Raw genomic sequence first — 22,728 nt, 5'->3', positions numbered from 1 at the left:
CTTCTACGAAGCATTAGGAAGACGCGAGCGTTTCCTAAAGCCCCCGCAAAAATGTTGATTGCCACGAACGCGATAACAGTGACCGCAACATCTCTAGGTACTCGTGTGAAAAAAGGACCGCTTGTTTTTGAGAAGTTTGCTCTGAAACCCGAGTTGCTAACCATGATAACTTTGAAGTTTTTCGTGTGTGTGAGAAAGAAACGCTCATGGTTTTCTTTCCTCGTTCAAATGTTTGAACGACGCGCGGTAAAGAAGGAAAAGCACTTACTAGATTGTTATCTCAGAAATATCTTGATGCTTAATGCTTATCGATGCTTAGATTCAATCCTTTAACTTTACGTGAATATCGTGCCTTTTCATAGTGAAGATTTTAACCTGGCTTTGATCAGAACGGTTGAGCAACGCAATTAGTCAGAAGTAGTACTTTAATCTGCGATCTCTACATCTTTTAATCGTCAAACGAGACCGAAATCAACATCTCATTCTTTGTTCTTTAACATTTGTGAAACGAAAACATTATGTAGCACTTATTTGCCGTTTATCTTAATGTTCCGCCGAGAATGCTTTGAGACGTTACAGCTGTTACTCCCCCTATTGGGAGCGCGACCCATTAAATGCTACTGTCTTTTAAATCCGACCACCTTAAATGATCGTTTCCTCATCAAGAAAACGCAATTTTATTGTCCAGAGCAAAATAAAATACTCATTTTAAGTGATAAAGGTGTATCGAAGTATTTTTTCCGCGTCATACCTAACATTTCTATTGTGCCTTTTAGCAGTCTTCCTTAATTGTCGCCGACTACCTTTCGGAACGAGTTACTTCACTAGTTCTTAAAACAGTAGATAAAAGGACATAACAATACCCCTGAACCAAGAAAACAATAGAAGTAGTATTAAAAACGGACGGTGACAGAGCGGAAGTGTCTCAATGCTTAATCCGATCGATATGAAAATTACACAAGTGTGCTCTTATAATGAAGTTTTGTATGATGTTTTTTAGAGAAATCGATATTACCACGACAACGATAAACAGAAAAACTCGAAATCAGCAAAAAAAAAATAATAATAATTTTTCGCGGTCCAGGTTTTATTATAACAAGCTTATACCAATATCTTTAACTGTAGGGTATTGCCAATAAAATAAAGAAGAATTTAAAAAAAGCCTGTATGTTTGTCTTTGAAAAAAAAAAAAACGCAAAAACATTTTCAACCTTTTTTGCATAATTGTACCAAGGGATGAACACTACTTTGATGAAATTCCCTTAAGCCAACGCAAGAGTGTGTTTTGAAGTTATGTTTTGGTGTCAGCAAGTTTTGTCGAATTTCTTCCTTGCGAATCCGAGGAGATTTTTTCTTAACAGCACTCCCCTTACAATTTTCGGGTAATATCAATCTTGAGTGCCATTTATAGAAAAAAAACATTAAAACGGCATGATAGAATACCTCCTTCACCACTCATGCTTGATAATGCCAAGAATTTTATTGCAAGGTTTTATTAACATTGATTTACTGGAACATTTTCAAATTTAACATTAAAGAAGTATCGTTCGAACAGACAACAAATTTGCCTTGCAACTGAGTTTAGGGTTTACAAATAATGCCTAAATATTCAAATCAGCGTGGATACAAAGTGCAGAAAACAATAACTGGGGAGATTAAAACGCAATTTGTAGCGGAACTTTTTCGTCAGTTTAACTGTCTACTTTGTTTGAGTGTCCCACTATTGGCCGTTTTCACACTAGAGACGGACAAATCGTCTAGACGGACAAGTCGTCTTAGTGTGAAAACGGGACGGAAACGATTTTGGACGTGCAAGTCGTCTGAATTTGTCCGCCGATTTGGCCGTCTAAGAAGACGATTTTTCGAGGACCACTTGGTCGTCTAGACGTTTAAGTCGTCAAAAAGCCGTCTTAAATTCACACTAGACAAGCAAATCGTCAGACGACTTGTCCGTCTTCTAGTGTGAAAACGACCATTTATTAACGTTAATAATATTCAAAAAAGTTTTGATAGAAAATTTACCAGTAGGTAACAGAGCTCTAGAACCATAAGTAATTAAGACGGATTCCGCTGAAAGTTCGAGCAATGAGTGCGATTAAGTACAAAAACTACTCATGCACGGCACATTTTTTATACTATTTAATAATCTCATCGAAGTTCATTTTCTTAGTGACCCCCATTAAATCTAAGTATTCTCGAGAAAATTAGAGTCAAACTCGAAAAAAAACGCGCGCCATTTTGTTTTGAACTGGCGCAAAATGTCCGTTTTAACTGAAATAATTACAACTTCAAATCCATTTTTCTCTCGCGGGGTCAGCTTGATTGCTAAATTTTTGGCAGGTTTTTGTTAGCTGTACTAAAACTGTTGCCTGCTAAGAGGTCTTTTTGGTAACTTTATTTTTGCCTGTATTGCTCGAAAATTGTGCGGAAACCATCTTAAAGTGTCAGTATTAACCGCTGTTCGTAGCAGTCTGCGGCTGAAAATAATCAGCAACCTCATCAGTTAATGGACCATGGCGGCAAATTGTAAATGCTCGGTAATACAAAAAACTATAAAAACAAAGGTCGGGAAATCGCTCTTTCTGTATACATGTATTTTTTCCATTAATATGCTTGGTTGACAGACCATCCGTCGAATTACAGTTTTAAATCTCTTTTGCTTTGTTTCTTTGCCGCTGAGATGTTTCAGCTGTTGCAATTTTAAAACAGAAACTGCATTCCGATTCATTCCACTATCTTTTTTTCCTGGGGTTCAGATGGTTATTTACATTTATCAAGGAAAATGGGAGGGGGGGGGGGGGGGATGGGGCGCGTTTTTTCCCCTTGCTCCTACTCCAAAGGGATGGCGTCAGAAATATCGAGTGAAAAATTTCCTGCCACGTCCTACAAAGCACTGTCGCGAGGGTGCATCCTTGAGATAGAGAGCACGAAACATATGTTGCCAGAGAACCTTTAACATCTTTCCCCAGTTTTCTTTTTAATCGGGCGGGGGCCTGGGCCCGATTCATAATCTGCACGGAATTTTTTTTTTTTTTGTCGGTAAATCGTTCCAAACCCACGCGGCCCAGCCGACGAGTCCTTGGTCACGGACACGCCAGTTTTGATGTTTACAAGCGGTCGTTTGTTTATATTTTTGTGTCATTTGAGCGTTTGACTCGGAGAGAGCACCGAGTTTTCACATTGCCAAAACGAAGTCCAAGCTAAATGACAACCATTACATCTCTAGCTCTAGAGTAATGTTTTCGCCGCAACCACAGCTGCTGCTCTCTGCTTTGGTGTGAAATAAAAATTTTGGTTTTTCTTCAAGCGTTTGACTTGGAGCGAGTGTACTTATTATAGCGACTTGTTTATTATTTTAAATTAATGACAAACTATGTTCAAATGATATTTCTAAGTTACAAGATACCAAAAAAAAGAAAGAAATGCGGTAATTGATACTATTACATTGCGATAATAATAATAAATACAGACATGCACGTCCGCACAAAGGGGAACAAAAACAAATTTGATAGGAACATCGGATTAAAATTTGAAGTTCAATCAAGGTTCAATTCTAAAATTAGGATTTTCCCTAGCACCGGCTGCATTCTGTACAAGTTCACGATCACCAGCTTGCCTTGTGGCAGATCCAAGCGGATTTGGTGGTCTGACCGTCAGCATTTTTCCATAGAGAATGGGGTTTGCCACGTACGTGAACTGCACCAAGGCGACAGTTACTAGTCTGGCAGTTTTAATCGCCGTATCTTCAAGATCCGGTCTGCCTCTAAACGCATTTGAAATTGTAGCAGGGACTCGGAACAAAAGAAAAATACCGCACAGTTGATAGGTCAACCATGTCAGTTTTCTCTCTCGGCGTTGGCGCAGTGAATTCAAGGGATTCACCGCGGACGAGCGAAATGCTCTCATGATGCGAAAAAAGTTATTACTACGATTACAAAAGTAATTTTATCGAATTGATAGATAACTGTGAAGACGATTGTGAAAACAATTCCATATGGATGGCGCGTTATTTTCCTGTTGAACGTGAAAAATTTAATGCATACGGATGGTTCATTTCGTGTCGAGATGGCGAAGAAGACAGCAGTTATTAAGGCTAAGATCCAAACCACTGCAATGACTTTCTTAACATTTCTTGTTGTTAAACGTCGACTGAACGGTCGAAGAACACAGTCGTGACGATCAAACGCCATTAGCCACAATGTTAGGGCATTCACCACCATGCACACATATCCCGATGGAAAGCCAATTTTACAAAATACCTCAGCGACTGACACGTCCTCAAGTTGAAAGTAATTCACAGCTGTCATCACCAACAGCATAGGCATGTTAAGCAGGGACGAGAAAACTCCGATCACAGCAAGATTGCCTAAAAAATAGTGAGCCACTTTACGAAGGTCTTGCCGCTTTAGAAGCAATATGCAGACGCGAGCGTTTCCAAAAGTCCCCGCCAAAATGTTGATTGCCACGAACGTGATAACAGTGATGGCAAGATATTCTGGGACTCGTGTGGTGGAAACGCTGCTTGGGGAAGAGGCAGTTTCGTCCAAACTCGTTGAGTTGTTCATGACGAATTGTACTTGAGAACCTTTCTGTTGCGAGGGAAACGCTACCCGGTTACTCGTCCTTGTGTAGAATGCGTCAATCTCGCCTTGATGGGTAACTTGAGCAAGCCTTTGATAGTATATATTTTACTTAGTCTTTTTTCCGCTTGTTGCCTGAAACGTTCGTCCAACAACCAACGTTTTAAACAAATGCTTAATACTGTGATTAAATCCCAACAGTTCAACCGTTGCACTTTTATCCCTGATGCCTTTTCTCAGTGAGGAATTGATAATTAAACTGCCTTTTAAGTGTTTTTCGGCGGTGGGACAATAAATCATTTTTTTCATAACGTTATCATTGTTCAAGTGTACGATTTTATAGTAAATGAATATAAATAATATCAAGTCGGGACCTGCACTTAGTAGTTAAGCCGCGATCTCAAGAACTGTTTTTCAGCAAACATTGTTTAAACCAACATCTTATGTTAAAATAAGAAATGTAAATATGCCTCTGTGAACCACTTAAGAAGTTCAGCTGTCGCAATATTAAACATAAAAGTACTAAACTTTTTGTTGTTTTTTAAATGTATCTTAAATCATATAAGTCCCATCGAGAAAGTATAATTAAACTAATTGATTAAACTAAGCTTCGAAAAATAAAACAAATTATCAGCACTGCAAAAAGTTCGTCAGAAAACAAAATCAGAAAGAAAATTCTGGCAGGACTCAAGTATAAGAAATATTGATTCAATTGTAAGGTAGTTAAAAAATCGGGCAGGTCTTAAGTATGAAAAATATTGATTGAGGTTCTTTTAATTTGAATGTAATGTACCGAACTGTTACTGTGGAAACGGCAGAATCTAATTAAGCAAAAAAAAAAAAAAAAAGACACCTTATATAAGATATATCGACAAAATATAAACTCACTCATCTAACTAACCGATAAACTAACGGAGTTTTAGCAAAGAAAACAAATTATCTTTGTATAAGCACGAAGCAAGTTTGTCAGAAAAAAAAGAAAATAACATTAATATTAAAAACTATGGCATGTCTTAAGGTTGAAAAATACTGAATCAATAGTAAAACATCTGGCCGGTCTCAAGACCTGTTTTTCACCCACCAAAACGTAAACCTTGTTTAAAACCAGCATCTTAAGTTTAAATAAGGAATGTAAATATTCGTCTGCGAACTACTTAAGAGGTTTTAGCTGTCACAATATTGAACAGAAAAGTACTCAACTTTTTTTTGTGTTTTATAAATGCATCTTAATCATATAAATCATATAAAAAAAAATAAATCATATTAAATCATATAAATCCCATCGAGAAAAAGTATAAACCCATTGATTAAACTGAGCTTTGAAAAATAAAACGAATTATCAGGATTGCAGAAAGTTCGTCAGAAAACAAAATCAAAAAAATCATGTCAGGTCTCAAGTATAAAAATATTGATTTAAATGTAAGGTTGTTAAAAAACGAGCAGGTCTTAGTGCGAAAAATATTGATTGAAGTTCTTCCAATTTGAATGTAACCGGACTGTTACCGTGGAAACGGCAGAATTAAATCCAGCAAAAAAAGGAATTAAATCCAGCAAGAAAATACACCTTATATAAGATATATCGAGCAAATATAAACTTTTGAGAAAAAAATTCTTTGTACAACCATGAAGTAACGGGTTTGTCAGAAAAAAAAAACTTCGCATAATGTCTGAAGGCTAAAAAATAATGAATCAATAGCAAAACATTGGCAGGTCTTAAATATGCAGAAGAAAAAAGTATTGATATAAAGTTTCGAATAAATCAACAAGCAAACAATAACTCGTTTTAAACACGCAAAAAATGACCATAAGTTTGATATAAGTCCCATCGAGAAAACATACACTGTAACAAATTTTTAAGCTGAGACGGTTTTGAAAATTATTACTCTCTCCAGTAAGAAAAAACAAAATCTGGCAGATCTTAAATACGAAAAATATTGATTGGATAGTAAGATAACTGTGAGGTCTTTAGCACGGAAGATATTGCCGGATTGTATGTGCGGTTTTTTTAATTCGAATATATCCGAGCACTTAACACGGCGGTAACTGATAGAATTGAATATAAGCAAAGGCAATGATCATTACAGTAAAAATAAAGTCGTTTGAAGTAAGTGCTTAGGGAAAAGCAATAATCATTAACACTGCTTTCTGCCTAATGACATAAAGTAAAGGGTTCTGGCAAGATTCTTTTCTCGTGATCGGTGGAAGTGAATCAAGTAATGCCGTCTAACACGCATTTTTAAAAGTACTGCAATAAACCGCACACTGAATATTGCGTCTTATAATGACGAAGTGCATATTAAAAGCCTTTTTAAGTGCCTAGCGACAGTGCTACACACAGCTTTTTAATGACACAAACGCGATTAGACGTCGGAAATTGTACCACTATACTTCAAATGATTAAGCAGCAGTTTCAGCATCGTTTCATCGCCACGCGTCCTTTCTTAAAGCTTGGGCTTTAAACCAGCATTCGCGAACTCATGAATTTTTAGTTTCTGCTTTAGTTCCAACGAATGTGTCACTGGAAAAGTTTTGAGAGGTTTCAGCTGTTACATTATTAAGTCGACAACACACAAAAAAATAGGGTGATATTTTGTAACGCTCAGTTCGTCCAAACGTCGCTACACTCATGTGCCAAACCTTACTGACGAAAAAGAGTACAGCAAAATAGCGCCATGTGAATCAGTTCGGTCAGTCCCACCAGTTTGTGTCGAAAAAGATGAGTCAATTTTGATGATTTAAGACGAATTTGAAGATTCTTATTTACTAATTGAATAAGCTTAGCCAGCCAAAGTGCAACTTTAAGTGTTTAAGCATCGGCACATGTGTGGAACAGCGTCTGAAAAACGAGTTTATATTAAATATTTCACGATATTTGCACTGTAGCAACACGGCTTACAGTGGTTAAAGGTTCTTAGTACTTCTGGCTGCACGCAACTCGAGGCACAGCTTAAAGTATGGTTTTATGGAAGGAAAAACCGGTTGAAGTCTCCTAAAAAAGTTAGCACTTGTCTGGTAGTATACATGTTGCTGTTCATTTTAACACAATATTTGCATTTTGACTCAATACACGGGGTTGCCAAAATACTTAAAGAAATTACACACTAAAACGTCTCATAACATTTTATTTCGGGCAGCCGGTATATTGCAATCCGTTGGGCGAGTCGAATACTGATGAGTAAAATATTTTAAAAGCGCCAAATTAAGGGGAAAAATTACATTTTTAATAATTATTACTATCACAGGGGGGCCATACAAGCGGCGTGTCTGTTTTTATGTTCGAAATAAAAAGAAATGTATGGAAATAACGAAAGGTCTTCTTATGGTAAACTTATTTCGAGTAATGTCTATGCTTAAGCTTAAAATAAATGCACACCTCAGGGCTCGAGACTAACAGTAGCCAACTAGCCAAAGACTTCTAAAAGTTAGGTTTTGGCTACCAGGTTTAGCATTCCTACTTTTCACTTTGGCTAGTGAAAAACGTGGAAATGTCGACAGTTCTTCATAGAAATCAATTTAACTGACTAGTGAAAAATTGCTTTTGGCCAGTAAAATCTGACAATTTAACTAGCCAATAAACCAGTAAGTTAAAAAGTTAGTCTCCAGCCCTGCACCTTTCCCACATGTTTTGTTTTGTTGTTTCTGCGGTTCAAAATAGCGAATTTAAGCGATTTGGAGCCAGGGTTTGAATTTTGAACCCCCATGGTACGCTTGTATCAAAAAGAGAAAAAATACACCGTAGATAGAGGCAAATTTACATATGGCAAAAACCAAAAATAAATCGCTCAGGCATTAAGCATTAGACATACCATACTTGAAAAGATGAGAGTTTGTGGCTATGTTGTCTTGGCAGTTTCTAAGAATGCTGTCCCCAACATCTGAAAATTACAAATTTAATATAAAAATTAAACCTTGGAAAAAATGTCAAATATACATGTCATGTAACTTATGAGCCGTGAGGGAGGCATCTTTTGAATTCAAAGATATTTTTCGTGTACATGTTCAGTAAAAACCTGATTAACAAAAGGGTTTATAACAAAGTTATTTTTTTCCTATTTACATGTAACTCTGGGTTGCAACATACTGATACACCAAGTTATGTAAAGGTGCCAATTGGCCAGTAGCTCTAGAAAATATACTTAAAACATCCCCCTTTCTATGAAAGGGTTTTTGTTCGTTTGATCCCCCCAGCCCTATAAAAATTCCAATTTACCTTCATTCATATTTTCCATCACAAATTTTGATATTTTAGACCTCCCACTCTCACCAGCAGAATTTGCAATGACCCGCTGTGGGGTGGGTATGAATATTCTCTGGAACCACACAATGACAGCTATACAATTTAAAGTACCTGTACAAAACACTTTCTTTGCCACTCTTCCCAATACAACGCTGCATAAACCAAGGCCTGCCCCAAGCTCCAAAGCGACGCACTTATCAAATCTGATGTACACAAAAAATTTTAATTAAAATTAACATTTGTATGTTCAGTTAAAAAAAAATGTTTCTATTGTCTAACAGTTACACGTTAGAGTTTATTTTTTTTAATCTGGCTTACCTTTCTTCATTGTGAACCAAGAAATCACACAATAACAGAGCCCCTCTCCAAACCTGGTATTGAAGAAAGAAAATTAATTATGAATGAAATATTTTATTTATATCGTTGACAAAACCAAATAAACAAACAGACAAGCAAAACATGAAACAAAATAAATGCAACAGTAATAATTATTGATGTACATGTATGTTAATACTTTAATTGTGACAGAACATATAATATTAGAATAATATTAAGTATTTATGTTATTTTACAATAAAATAAGTATCATAAGGTTTTCAAAAACCTTCAAAACCGTATGCTACTTAGTACTGCTATGAACATTTTGATAAAAATAGGTTTGTAACAAGCCATTTGGATATTTATTTAACAGTAAAGTGACATTTCATTTTGAGTCACTTAAATTAGGTATTGTACTTTCCAGTTCGGTAGTACGGCTGCTTGATATAAAAAATACTAAATAAAAATAAAGATATAATTTTGTAATAAGGGCATGCCATCAACATTAATTTTATACCTGTAGTCCCACATCTTCAATTGCAGTGGAAAGATGATGCTCTGGTGGGCAAAAAGCAAAGGGAAAAGAAACAAATAAATAAATATATAATTAACTTAAACAGCTCGCACAAGTTTTTACAAACTGCATGATGTTTGTACAACATAATGACTATAAGTACGCTTTTTATTTGTACCTAAGTGGTACGCCTTCATGCAGATTATCTTTTTCCCACTATTATGAGCACTTTCCATTAGACCAAAACTACCAGTTTGAAACTCTGGTTATTCTGTGTGACAAATTGAAGAGTATTTTCCGGTTGGTGCTCATGTTCCAAGTTTTGATCAAATGGAAATTAAAGTGCCCAGTTAGCTTGACTATGTGGATTTTTTTGTTCTGGCTAGAAAAAACTGGGTCCTAGCAGAACGGTGGAATGGAACAGTATTTTCTGGTTGTTCCGATTTTCCAGGATTTTATTTCAGGAAATGTCCAGTCCAATTTTTGCTTCCCAACCCACAATTTTCTGGAATTTTTGATTGAATGGAAAGCCCCTTATAAGTGGACTAGCTGTTCTGATAGGTGCAAACTCTGCTCATTCAACAGTTTTGTTTTCTACTGCCGTCAATCATCTCAGTGGACCTCAGTCTCAAGAAACAGAAGTGCACTTCAACTGTTTCAAACTTAGGTCATGTCCGTGAGTTGCTTAATATCTTTTCTTTTAGGATTTCTTGATTGTCATAGTAATTTATGATTGACTAGAGCAAATAGTGCTATCATTGTCAGAGTTTGCATGCTGTTAAAGGATGAAATGAACATTTCCAGGTATATAATTAATTATTAATTGCAGAATTATACCATCTGAACTGGCAGTTGTACCTATTGTAATGATATCAAAGTCATCTTTTGTGACACATTTCCTTGCAGGTGACAAATCTCCATCTTCATCAGTTTCTTGATGACCAGTGATCTTCTTTACTTCTTCAGAATGACAGTTAGGGGGTCTAAGGACTTTGAACCTAGTAAATGCTGTAAAAATTTAATTACTTAATTTAATTAAGACAACATTTTATTAGTTATTACTTTAAAAAATTATTATTGTAAAAAAAAAATGTATGTTTGCCTATTTTTTGCAGGGGAGGAAGAAGATGGAAATGGGGTTATAAACCGTTGCCTTGCCCAGGGCTGCAAATAACAGTCAGTCATCCGACATTGGCCGACCAAAATTTGCTCATGTCCAATGAAATACCAAGTGTGGTTGGACATGATGTCTGGAGAATTTTTGATCGTAAATCATTTTACGGCAACTAGTCTTACTTTTCAAAATCTGTCCGACCACAATTTTGTTTTGTCCGACCAAGATGGTGACTTAGTAGGACACATGTCCTTTAATTAAAGTGAAAACAATTATTTGCAGCCCAGCTGCTTGCCCCATCCCTTATCATCACATTAGTAGGGATCTAGAATAGTGAAGTGAGAATTTGTGAGATTAGAGATACATAGAAGAGTAAGAGAGAGTAAGAGAAAGTTCATTTAAGAGGGAAGGGGTAAGAAAGTATGAGAGTAAGAGGATACATGGAGACATGGAGGAGATAGTAAGACATGGAGGAGATGGTAAGAAAATAAGAGAGTGAGAGAGAAAGAGAGGAAGGGAGAGAGAGACTAACAAAGGAAGAAGAAAGTAAGAGAGGGATTTAAGAGAGTTCCCTAAGGTAAATTAAGGTAATGCAACATTATGTAACGTACGTAACGTAACGTGACGTACATATGTAACGTGACGTGACGTACGTAATGTAAAGACGGGTTCTCTTATGGCGGGAAAAGCCTGGAATGGCCTCGTGTAACCACAGCTAAACATTGGAGATAAAGCTATTACTCAACTAAAATTTTATATTAAGTGCTAATGCTTAAAACTTATATAAACTAACAGTAACTCTTGAACCTAATATAAAGATACAATGCATGCACATTGTACAACTGCAGTTGTAAATATGAGACTGTCAGTCTCATTAGAAAATTCCAGCATGGAATTGTTTAATAAAGTTGTGACAAAATTCAAAGGGGAAAATCACATCTCTAGTTGCATATGCACTCTAAACTTACCTACATTGTCTTTTCCTGTTCGCAAAAACGGTGTATAAACATGTACATCTGACACGAACGTATCCTCTGCAGCGGCCATGTTGTTAAGAAAGACCGCGAAAAACTGGGGCTAGTTTCTGTGCACTCTTACATGACGTGGTTTATGAAACGAAAGATGGCGGCCTCCGACTGCAAGAATAATTGAGAATGAACACGTCTCAACAAATTCTCGCGTTAGATGCTCGATATAACGCCTATCGGGTTCCAAATAATCCTCAGTATCGTAAGTATAGTATTAGAAAACCCGCTTTTTGTATGCAGCTTTGCATTGTGCAAATATATTGCGAGCAAATATTAAAGCTCAATCAGCTGATTAGAGAATTATGACTTTGTGGATTTAGGAACTTTGTATATTAGAAGAAGGAATCAGTTACTACGAGAGAATGCCAAGAAAGAGGTAACTTAATTTGGTCCCAGTAAACGTGACCACTGTCAGTGTAAACTGTCAATTTTTTGACAATTAGTACAGTAGGTTAAAATGCACATGCAGGGGCGGATCCAGGATTTTTCAAAGGGGGGTGACTGTTTACCAATATTTTTTTCGGGGGGGGGGGTCGGGCTTTTAGGCAGTTTTTTGAAAGTGGGAGTGTAAATGAGTTTGGATGTGAGGCCCATAGTTATTGGAGCTGAAGGCTCCATCCGCCTAGGGGGGTCTGGGGGCATGCCCCCTCAGAAAATTTTGAAAAATTGAAGCCTCTTAGACGTGATTTCCGCGATTCTGAGCAGCTTTATACAGCTGTCAATTAAGTTATTAAACCACTGTTTTTCCTTGATAATTTGGCAAAATATTCTTTCTTCAACTTACCTTGAGTTATATTTCGGAGAAAAAGTCTAGTTCTTATGAAATGAACAGTGATTGAAATTTAAAGTTGACAGGCCACGAACTTACAGGAAAGAACAGATATGCGTTTCTTGCTTACCCACATGCGTGAAAATTTTTAGCCCTTGGCAAAGTGGCCTGGAGACAATTTTGGCGACTTTGCTTGTTTGTGAAATCGCTTCAATGCGAAAAAACGGTACGAACACTCGCTAAAAAAGATGTAAATGGAGAAGAAAATCATTCCAGCAAGGCTAAAACAACTCTCGAAAGTTAAGAGGAATCTAATTTTTTCAAATTATACACACATGTTTTGTTACATTAAGCCAGAAGTTCGTAAAACAGGCTGTCGAAAATCTCCTATTTTGGAAAAATGGCCTTTCTTAACTTTGAACGGCCGCCTGACTATGAAAGGTGGATGTACATTGTCCTTATTTTCTATTTTAATATGTTTATTTTCATTTTTCTGGTGGATCAAGGGGGGTGGCTAGCCACCCAATCCACCCCCCCTGGATCCGCCCCTGACATGCCACACTCAGTACTCAGTCATACAATTGCAGATAAAACGCCATCTCAAAGCGATTGTAAATGTAAAAATGTAAATGTAATTTACTTACCCATGTAACACCGAAGAGCTTAGAGCTTGTTGAGACGTGTACGTGCATCGAAGATCGAATTGGAATTTGGAGCGTTGGTTTTTATGGAGGGAGGAAAACCAGAGAACCCAGAGAAAAACCCTCGGAGCAAGGACGAGAACCAACAACAAACTCAACCCACATATGACACTGGACCGGAATCGAACCCGGGCCACCTTGGTGGGAGACGAGCGCTCTCACCATTGCGCCAACCCTAGCTCCCCTCGATATCGTGAGACAAACGAATAAACGTTCATTCCTATCTTACACCAGGATGAACAATATTCACGTCTTTAATGACAAGTGGAATTCTTATGGATGTTTATAGAAACAGGGAAGTGTAAGGCCTGGTTTACACTAACAGCATGACAACATAGACACAATGAAATAAAGAAAAGTTATTTTTAGTAAGAATCCTTTCAATCTCCCATTGCAATGTAGATATTATGTACATTTTCAATGAAAGAAAGGAATGTTGCTTGCAGCAAAGATGGTGCAGTGGTGAGAACACTTATTAACCTCCCACCAATGTGGTCTGGGTTCAATTCCTGGACCCGGTGCCCATCATTGGGTTGAGTTTGTTTTTGGTGCTTGTGCTTGCTCTGAGGGTTTTTCTCCAGGTCCTCTGGTTTTCTTTCCTCCACAAAAGTCAACACTTCTTAATTCCAATTCGACCTGGAAACAGTGGTCAAACAGCCACTCTGTGGATCTACTGTAGAGTTGTTTTAATATGATTTATTGGCGGTGCTGGTTATTTCTGTTTTCAGAAACTGGATCATTCATGCCGTCGACAATATCTTTACTTGAGAAGACAGCTATTGTCAAAGCGATATGGACCTTCTGAGTCATCACTGTCAAGGTTGGTTACTTCTTTAAAATATAACCAAGTGTGAAGACAGTATTGGGAGAATAATCTTAACCGTATTATTTCAAGGTCTCTCTGGAAGATTTATATGCAAGAAAGATGGAGCACATGCTATTTTCTGCTGTTCTGTACAGTTGTGAAAGTTGATATGGCTCTCTTTGCCCCGCTGTTGCCCACTTTTCCAGCCTGCCAAACATTATTACAAGGAAATCTGCTCCAACTTTTCACCAATTACAATGCTTGTTATATCTCAACAACTAAGCACTAGCCATATTTAACAATAAATTATTATTCACTGAAGTGAAGGCAAATACATGTAGTGGTGGATATTAGCAGAGCCATGAAGCAGCAAGGTACATTGTACAATACCCACCACATTCACCGACACTGAGGTAAATAATTGTTTTAGTTTACCACACAAGATGAATAACTACTGTAGCAGGCCAAATCTTTACTTTTGGTAATCAAAGGGACACGGGAAGCCAATTTGTTTCTCTTCAGCTGCTCGGAGATGAATACCAGTAGAACTGTGCTAATCACTGCTGAGTTAACCAATCAGAACATGCAAAAAGCACCATTCACTTGTGTGGTATATATTAAAATGCATATTGTACATTACATGTACACTGCCAAGGTGTTTTAAAATTAGTTTTGAACTTGACTTTGTACATACAGTGTACAATGAACACAGTGAATAATATTTTACCACTGAAGATATCTTTTTGAATTAATTCTTTAGAAGTAGAAGTGCAAGCACATACAGTAAGCTGAGCTCCTTTGAGGTATTGAAACTTCATTATTAATAATCAGTTACTTAAACTGAAAGTATCTTTAGCACTTAGTTTTAACACTTTTTTCTTATAGGCAATTAAGACATTTGAGTTTTTTTTTTAAATTAACAGAAGCTCTTTATATTAACAGTTTAAAACCAGAATTAAACACTCAAATTCAATATTTTAACATCTACTTGTCTTAGTCTGAGTTTTTACTCTTGACAATAGCTACAATTTGTAACGGTATCAGTTAGTACCAGACACTTTGTTAATTGTAACGGTTTAGTCTATCTATTGTTCATCATATCATTATCACCTCAGCATGTAGTCTACATTTCTATTTTTGTCTCTGTATGCTACCTATATATATAAGGTTCTTTGCATTCATCTCAATAAACTGAAGATGACATAAGTCATGCCAAAACATGTCTTTAAAAAGTGTTATCATATTTTTTAAATTTGCAATTTTCTTATTGCTAACCAGAAGTTGTAAAAGAAGAGTTGCTAAACCCTTGTACTAATTTTAAACATATGCATTCTTCTAGACCAGTTTTGATTCCTTGCACATTGATTCTTCTGAAGGAGGACATTCCCCTGGCAAGCCTACACATCGCCGTTACCATAGCGCTGGTTCCTTCAAGTTCTTGCCTCAACCTGATCTGCCTGAGTCACCTCCAAGGGGTGTAGTACCCACCCGCAAGGCTGAGGCCAGCAGGTACACTGTCACCAGTTATTCCAAATTGTCTCTTTTGTTTGTAGTAGGCCGAGTACCGTATTTTCTCGATTAAATGTCAGGTACCAAATAAATGCCAGGTCTCTAAGGTGGAGTTGAAAATAGGCCCATCCCCTCGTGTATTTATTTGAGGTATAATAAGCTGTAGGTATATAAGCAAGGATAAATGTTTGACAAATGTCAAAAACAGTGAATAAAAAATGGCTTAATGGACATGGGGCTCCAAATAAACTGCTGGAATCAAATGAACGCTTACCGATAGTTATTCTTGCGCTGGGGATGTTAATAAGAAAAGTCAAATTACAGCTTCCTTTCAAACAACTAACCAGCTCCCAAAATTTTGCTTGCAGAGGGTATTTTCACGCTTGTTCTATAATTATGCAGTTTTCTTTTCTCTCTTTCTTTCTTTTTTTTTTTTTTAAATATTAGTATTATTCAACAAATGACTTGTCTGGGGCATTTGCCATTGGGCAAGTGAGCATTTTTTTCCTGGCAGTAAAGTCTTTTTGTCCTAGATGTCCTGACTCACCACATCATAACACATGCCATTTCTTAATAAAGTAAAATTGTTGTGATAATTACATATTTTTTATCTTGGGTGTAAAGACGGATGGCAGGCAATACAAGCTTGGGTGAAAATTACGCATTTGCAGGAATGTATCACATCTTTGATCAGCATGCAGAAAGTGGTAAGGATTGCATCACTTTCCTTTGCCATTTGTAGAGTAAGGTGCAGTGGCCTAAAGAAGTGTTGAGATAAAAAACAAAGTGGCTTACAGGGTTTGTGAAACAGTAACTCTGGTTTCATAAGCAGTAGATAACTAACTAAAGAGTATTTCTTATTCCCCCCCCCCCCCCTGGATAAATGAAATGCCAGTCCACACTCATGGTTTCCCCGTATTTATATCTGCCAATACACATTTTTGGTCACTTGTCTTGGTGGAGGGACACTTTACTTATGATTTTGGCGTGAAAAGCTGTTTTACTTTTTGTTCAATGTTTTTGTTTTTTTGTTTGTGTTTGTAGTCACTGCCATCAAATTTGCTCATGATGACAAGTACCGCTTGGCATGTAGTTCCACTGATGGGACACTGTCTGTCTGTGCACTTGTACCATCACCTCCATCTGTGACCTGTACACTTAGAGGACACACAGCAGCTGTTACGGGTAGGTACAAAGTAAAGGGCTGCCAGCATGATTTAAGTAGTTGACAACCAGCTATTATCCGTCAGCCAGTGTAGTTAAATGCCGAACGAATGAGTGAAAGACCTACTGACGACTGAATGAACGAACAAACGAACGCACGGCACGAATGCATGCACGGCCAACAAAAAAAAAAAAAAAAAAAAAAAAAAAAAAAAAAAAAAAAAAAAAAAAAAAAAAAAACTTCACCCCTCAGTTCTTTAGCGCTAACTGCCCCCTTCCCCCCCCCTTTTTCTCCGTCTTTGATTGCATGCAAGTAAATGAAAAATTGAAATTTTATAATTATACTGTGAACTATTGACTGTATGATTTCTAACTGTTATGACCTAGTCTTGACCTTTATGTGACACCATAAGGCAGTATTCCTTTTAAACGTAAATTTACATGCAGCTTTATGTTAATGTGGCCTTTTTACATGTATGCAAGGCTGTTTGAGTTTGTTGCGCATGCCTCCTCCACAAACAAACCCAACTGAAGAGTATCTACATGTACCCTAGGAGACTAATAATTTCATGTTGTTCTTTGAACAGATTTTGACTGGTCAATCACCAATGACTTCATATTGTCTGCATCCCTTGATTGTACTGCAAGGGTCTGGGACCCAGCATCAGGACAGTGCTTACGTGTTGTGAATGACAGCCATTCATGTGGTGTGACAGCATGCAGATTTCAGCCAGTTAACAACAACATGCTGCTTGTATCCTTTTGCATCAATTTCACGCGCCGGGTAATCTTTATACGCCGTGTAAATCAACGCGCAGCCTATTTTACCACCGCATAATTTTACACGCAATTAGCTTTGGGTGGAGTGTCAATTTCCCTCTGACTCGTCCCCAGTCGTACATGGCGCATGAATAAATGTGTCGTAGAGTGAGTACATTTTACGTAAATTTTACAGACTGAGAAACTGGTGGATTTCCGATAGCTTGTGTCTCCTAAAAAGATAATTGTAGTTGCCCTGGGTGCCAGAGGCTTTTCATGCGTGGCTTCTGGTTTTGCCAAAGCTAAATTATGATACCAGCCTTATTGTAATGGGCTGCCCTGGTGAAATAAATGTACTTTAATACTTACTTATTAAGTATTCTGCCCTGCACGAGAAAAATCCTCTGGTACCCAGGGTAAAGTGTAGCGCAACGTTTTCTGCAAACGCAAGCCTTAACCGTTAGTTCCGAAAGGGACCTCATTGCTTTCAGGTAACTAAAACTTGTACGTAAAAGACAACAGCGATGCTGCTTTCCTTTACGTAAAAGGTCGAAGCCATTTTTAGTTTTTTACGGTCAATGCCGCCATTGTTAACAAAGCCTTTCGTATTGATTGATTCAATTTCTGCTCTTTAGTGTACGCCTGGACTACAGTTTGTAGGTCAAAACTGTACATTGTTTATTTTATAAAATTACTGAGGCTTTCACTGTAGGTAAAGCGATCATAAAACTTAATGGGTGCACTAATTAAGTTAAGAATGTTCAATCAGTTTATTAGAGCTTAATTAATAAGACTAGGGGTACAAAATAATATAACAATTTCCTTAATGCAAGAAAAAGACTGGTAATCATAAGGGTCACCTACATGTCTTTAACATGTCCACTGGTAAAGGATTTAAGGTGCGTTTCTTTGTTCTATGAGGTACTTTGTGGTTTAAATTTTGTTATGAGAACTTTTATCAACCTATAAAACTATCGTATTGTTTTCAAAAATCAGTGGCCGGTGTGAGTGGGGCCATACCTTGGTCTCGTGTTTTCTTTCTTTCTTTTTCAACTAGTGTCGCGAAAAAGCCAGAATTTACAGTACATCTTTCTCAATCAGTGCACTGGTACTTAAATGGCAGCTTATAATGTGTATGTCACTTGCTGTGTAGGGTGGAAGTGGTAAAGTATCAGCTGGTGTCAAGTCCATGGAGTTTGACTCTTCAGGTGTTCTTGTCTGGGTTGGAGACGAAAAGGTACTGTTACTAATAACTGTGCACTATCGAATAATGGCACAGGTGGAATTGCTATGAGAGCATGAAAGAAGCATAAGTGTTGCTCGAGGAGATAGCCGAGAGCAACCGTCTAGCTTCTTGAGAAACTGCAGAGGCAGTCCTTCTCTAGACTGTCCACAGCCCTCTATTTTTTGGTGTTTTTTCGATCGAGGAGCGCGCGGTGAGAACGGCGAGAAAACTGGACGCCAGCACAAAACGGAAGAAGCAAGGGGGTGGGGCGCTCGCTTCCCGCCCCCTCCCCCTGCGCGCTCGCTTCGTTTGCTTTTTTGCGTTGAAAAATCGAGAGGCTGTGGACCGTCTAGACCTTCTCCAGTCCTCTTAAAATGGCTTTGTCACGCAATTTTAGATAATTTCGTCACTGACCTACTGGTCACAGAATAGACTGAAATATCACAATAAAGGCTTGAAACTGTAGAAGAACTCAAAAGGAACCAAGAAAGGCCAAAAAGGGCATGGGTGGTCAAAATTCGAGAAGATTAAAACGGATTGCGTTCGGGTACACTTCAAGAACACGGCCCGACTTTTTTCAAGTTTATCTCGATTTCTAGAAAGTGTCATTTACAATGCTCGATAATTATCCATGTTTGTTATGTGGCTGTGATTATGCCAATAAAAGAATTTTGCTCTGCAAATTTGTAGTTTTCAGTTCTAATTAACGCAAATAAATAGAATTACCTAAAATTCCGTTACCTACAACTGTAGCCCCTTTAAATTAAGAATGATTCTTTTCAAATGAGTTTTGTTTGAATTCCAGGGAAGCATACATTCATTTTGTTTTGATGTGGCATCTGGGAGGCTTCACAAAGCCAAACGGTATGTTAATTGTACCTTTATCATTAGAAATGTTTCAGTATTACTCATGAGAGCAATTCCTATTCGTATTTTTCCAGCACTTGGCCAGGTGCTGAACACTTCAGCTCCTCCATTGTATGCGATTTTTTTTTTTCATAAGGATTTACTTTTGTCCACAGGATGTCCATAGCAGAAGGTAGTCCTGTGACATCCATCTCTTATCGCAGCTGGATGAATCGTGAGGCTAGGGATCCTGTGGTGCTTGTCAATGTCGCCATTAACTTACTTTGCTTATACGGGTAAGGAACACGTTACCGTTTGATGGAGGCTTTTTTTTTTATATCGGAAGCCCTCCTCTCTAATAATAACCCCCGACTGGAAGCTCAAATTTTCATTAAGTCCCCCGTTTGTATTAAGCTCCCCCGCCCCCCCCGCCCCCCTAGATTCTCTAAAGTTTGGGAACTGAATTTTCCACATACAGTAGTATTAAAGGAGGTCGAGAGATTTGTATTTAGTGGCTTTTGGAAGCTCGCTTGATTTCTAATCCAGCTTGTTTTCAATTAGGGTGATTCTTAGACGGTTCCCCCGGGAGTGAGAGCGAGCGACCTCTGACCGCCTGACAATCAGGCTAGCAGTCAATACCAAGAAGAAAAAACAAAGATTAAAACTCTCAAATATAACTTTGTTAATATCGTATCATTTCAGAGTTGTTGACGATATGGGAAGTTTGAAGTTGAAAAAGTCATTTTCAGTCGAGCACAAGTCACGTCATGTTAGAAGCTCGTTTTGTCCACTTATGTCGTTTAGACAAGGCGCTTGTGTCGGTACGTAAAACTACATGTACACGTAATTTTAACCAATCAGCTGTGAACAATGGTTCCCATTCACAGTTCCGTGTGCATAAGTTAACTGGAAATAACTCACTGGCGCCCTTGAAAACGGTGCTAAATAATTATTATAATAGCACATTAAATTTCCCCCAGAGGTATCAATAAATGATATATTAAATTAAACAGACCTGGCGAGAAAGTAAAACACTTTCGTATTGAACAGACTGACCGGGTATTCTGAGCGCTTAGCGAACGCAACATTAATTAGAAATCGAAAACCGCTTACGCGTGATCCTGAAAATTATTGGCTGCCGTCACATCTACACTGCTAACTATAGTTAAGACGGCGTTAACTATAGTTAGCTATTTCGGTAAGGTGACCACTTCTCTGTTCGCCCTAATTATAGTTAGAAAATTTACGCCTCGCTGATCCAAAACCGACAATACAGACTAACTATAGTTATACCCAAGCAGGGTTCATGGGTTAGTCTTAAGTTTACAAACGAAAATCAATCAGAATGCGACAATTCTTTTCGCACGTGCGAGATAAACATAAATATGTAAAACAAAGCGTGAAGGGAAGGAAACCCAGAAAAAAAACCTGCCAAGAAATTACATATCACCAATGTAAGCAAAAATTAAAGCTTGAATTCTTCTGCTTCTAGCATCCTTACTTCATTTTATTTTCTTCAACGCCGAGATGCCGTGCAAAAATAGAAAAAAATAAAGGAACAACTAGACACAGATCAACAACAAGGGCTGTCGTGAACTAATTTAAATTCGAAATTATTCAAAAGCTTATTACAACTAACTATTGTTAACTGCATTTGTGTGACCGCAAAGACGACCGAAAGCACTAACTATAGTTAGGTATGACGTCACGTAACTTGAGACTAACTATAGTTAAACTTAAGTTACGTCATAGATGTTACCGCAGCCATTGTCTTATTTGTTAATACCGTCCGAGCCCCTTTTAATTTTGTTTCCTTTCCGCAGTGAGCGCAAGTGAAGACATGACGGTATATTTCTTTGACGTCGAGCGCGCCGAGAAGCCGTGTGTGAACAAGCTTCTTGGACACTCGGCACCAGTACTCGACGTTTGCTGGAACTATGATGAGAGTTTACTTGCATCTTGTGATACTGAGGTAGAAAAAATGACCATTTTTTTTGGCAATATTTTTATGTCCAAAGAGGAAATATTACACCTTCTCTGCAAGCTCGGTCTAACGAACTCGGTGATAATCCCAAAACCTTGTGATTTCGGTCATTTTTGAACGTGTAAGCCCCACGTTGTCAAGTAAAAAAAAAAGAATTATGACGCACCCCTGCTCTTAACTAGGGGAAGGTATGGGATGGAAGGGGAGAGGAGGGAAATGGCGGAAGTGGAGTCGAGAAAAAGCACTGAAGAGGAACTGTGTCACGGATTTAACTTTAAGCCAAATTTTGACATAGTTAATGGCCACCAAAAATTTAAAAATAACCATTTGTATAACACAGCAAATTCAAAAGTAGGTATGTATGGCCGGACAGAAATTGAAGAAGATTAAAACGGATTGCGATTTGGTTTTTGAAAAAACTGAGAGGCTGAACAGTTTTCAATGTCATCTCAGTAAAGAAACATTTCAGTAACTCAGCAAATACAAAAAAAAAATTTGGGTATTTGAAAAACTGTTTCGCTAAACAGCTTTCAGCGTTGATCTCGTTTGTTTGTAACGCCCGGGAGTCATATTTGTTTGTAAGAAAGCCGTCGTACATACATACATTTCGATCCGTAAAAATGATTCCTTCGTAGTGAGTCGTCTGCGAAAAGCCGTGACGCAGTCCCTTTAATTTGATAAATAGACATCTTTCAGTTATGTAATTCCTTATCTTGCTGGTACTTACTTTGTATTTGTCTTTTTTTAAGGGAACTGTCATCGTGTGGAAGCGAGAGCAGCGGGAAAAGCACGTCCCTTGATGGGCTTATGAATATTTTTTAGACAAATAACGTCAAAACTATTGCAAATGTATGACTATTGTAAAATAATATCTTAACTAGAAACAGAAATAATGAAAGAGAAAAGGTCTTTCCTTTGAAATTAATTTCAACTTGAAATACACATTCAAAATGTGACCATGTAGTCGATTATTTATTCTTGACCGTTCAACACTTCTTTTAAAAAGTTACTTAAAAGTAACTTTTTTTGATATATTATCCTTCGTGCTCACTATCTTTATTCTTATTCGCTGAAAGCAAACAGCTAAATTTCAATGTTAATCATGTAATGCGCACGGTCGCACTAAAAAAAGCTTGTCTTTTTCCACTCGCCGTTCTTCGCGCTGCCACCTAACT

General features: G+C 37.6%; 2 protein-coding genes across 3 annotated transcripts in view; one reads left to right on the top strand and one right to left on the bottom strand.

Moving 5' to 3' along the window:
* The window catches only part of LOC144633688 (methyltransferase-like protein 22), a 23,818-nt gene extending 12,008 nt beyond the window's left edge, over positions 1 to 11,810 (bottom strand). For both annotated transcript variants that reach the window (XM_078492547.1, XM_078492548.1), the window contains exons 1-6: positions 11,732 to 11,810; positions 10,508 to 10,657; positions 9,653 to 9,693; positions 9,136 to 9,188; positions 8,929 to 9,020; positions 8,387 to 8,455 (exon numbers count right to left, since the gene is read on the bottom strand). In XM_078492547.1, coding sequence (XP_078348673.1) covers positions 8,387 to 8,455; positions 8,929 to 9,020; positions 9,136 to 9,188; positions 9,653 to 9,693; positions 10,508 to 10,657; positions 11,732 to 11,810 — 484 coding nt within the window. The remainder of the gene's footprint in view (positions 1 to 8,386; positions 8,456 to 8,928; positions 9,021 to 9,135; positions 9,189 to 9,652; positions 9,694 to 10,507; positions 10,658 to 11,731) is intronic.
* On the top strand, positions 10,538 to 22,728 carry LOC144633678 (WD repeat-containing protein 13-like). The gene is made up of 15 exons (XM_078492534.1): positions 10,538 to 11,993; positions 12,112 to 12,167; positions 13,990 to 14,081; positions 14,827 to 14,869; positions 15,406 to 15,575; positions 16,200 to 16,282; positions 16,620 to 16,760; positions 17,327 to 17,493; positions 18,338 to 18,397; positions 18,652 to 18,735; positions 19,529 to 19,587; positions 19,746 to 19,865; positions 20,272 to 20,390; positions 21,393 to 21,541; positions 22,303 to 22,728. Exons 1-15 carry the CDS (start codon positions 11,918 to 11,920, stop codon positions 22,351 to 22,353), a joined length of 1,470 nt encoding a protein of 489 aa, XP_078348660.1. The 5' UTR covers positions 10,538 to 11,917; the 3' UTR covers positions 22,354 to 22,728.

This window comes from Oculina patagonica, chromosome 12, assembly GCF_052425735.1.
Source record: "Oculina patagonica isolate OP01 chromosome 12, crgOcupat, whole genome shotgun sequence".
NCBI lineage: Eukaryota > Metazoa > Cnidaria > Anthozoa > Scleractinia > Oculinidae > Oculina > Oculina patagonica.
Note: the sequence above shows the minus strand (reverse complement) of the source record. Positions and strands in the feature narration are given on the sequence as shown.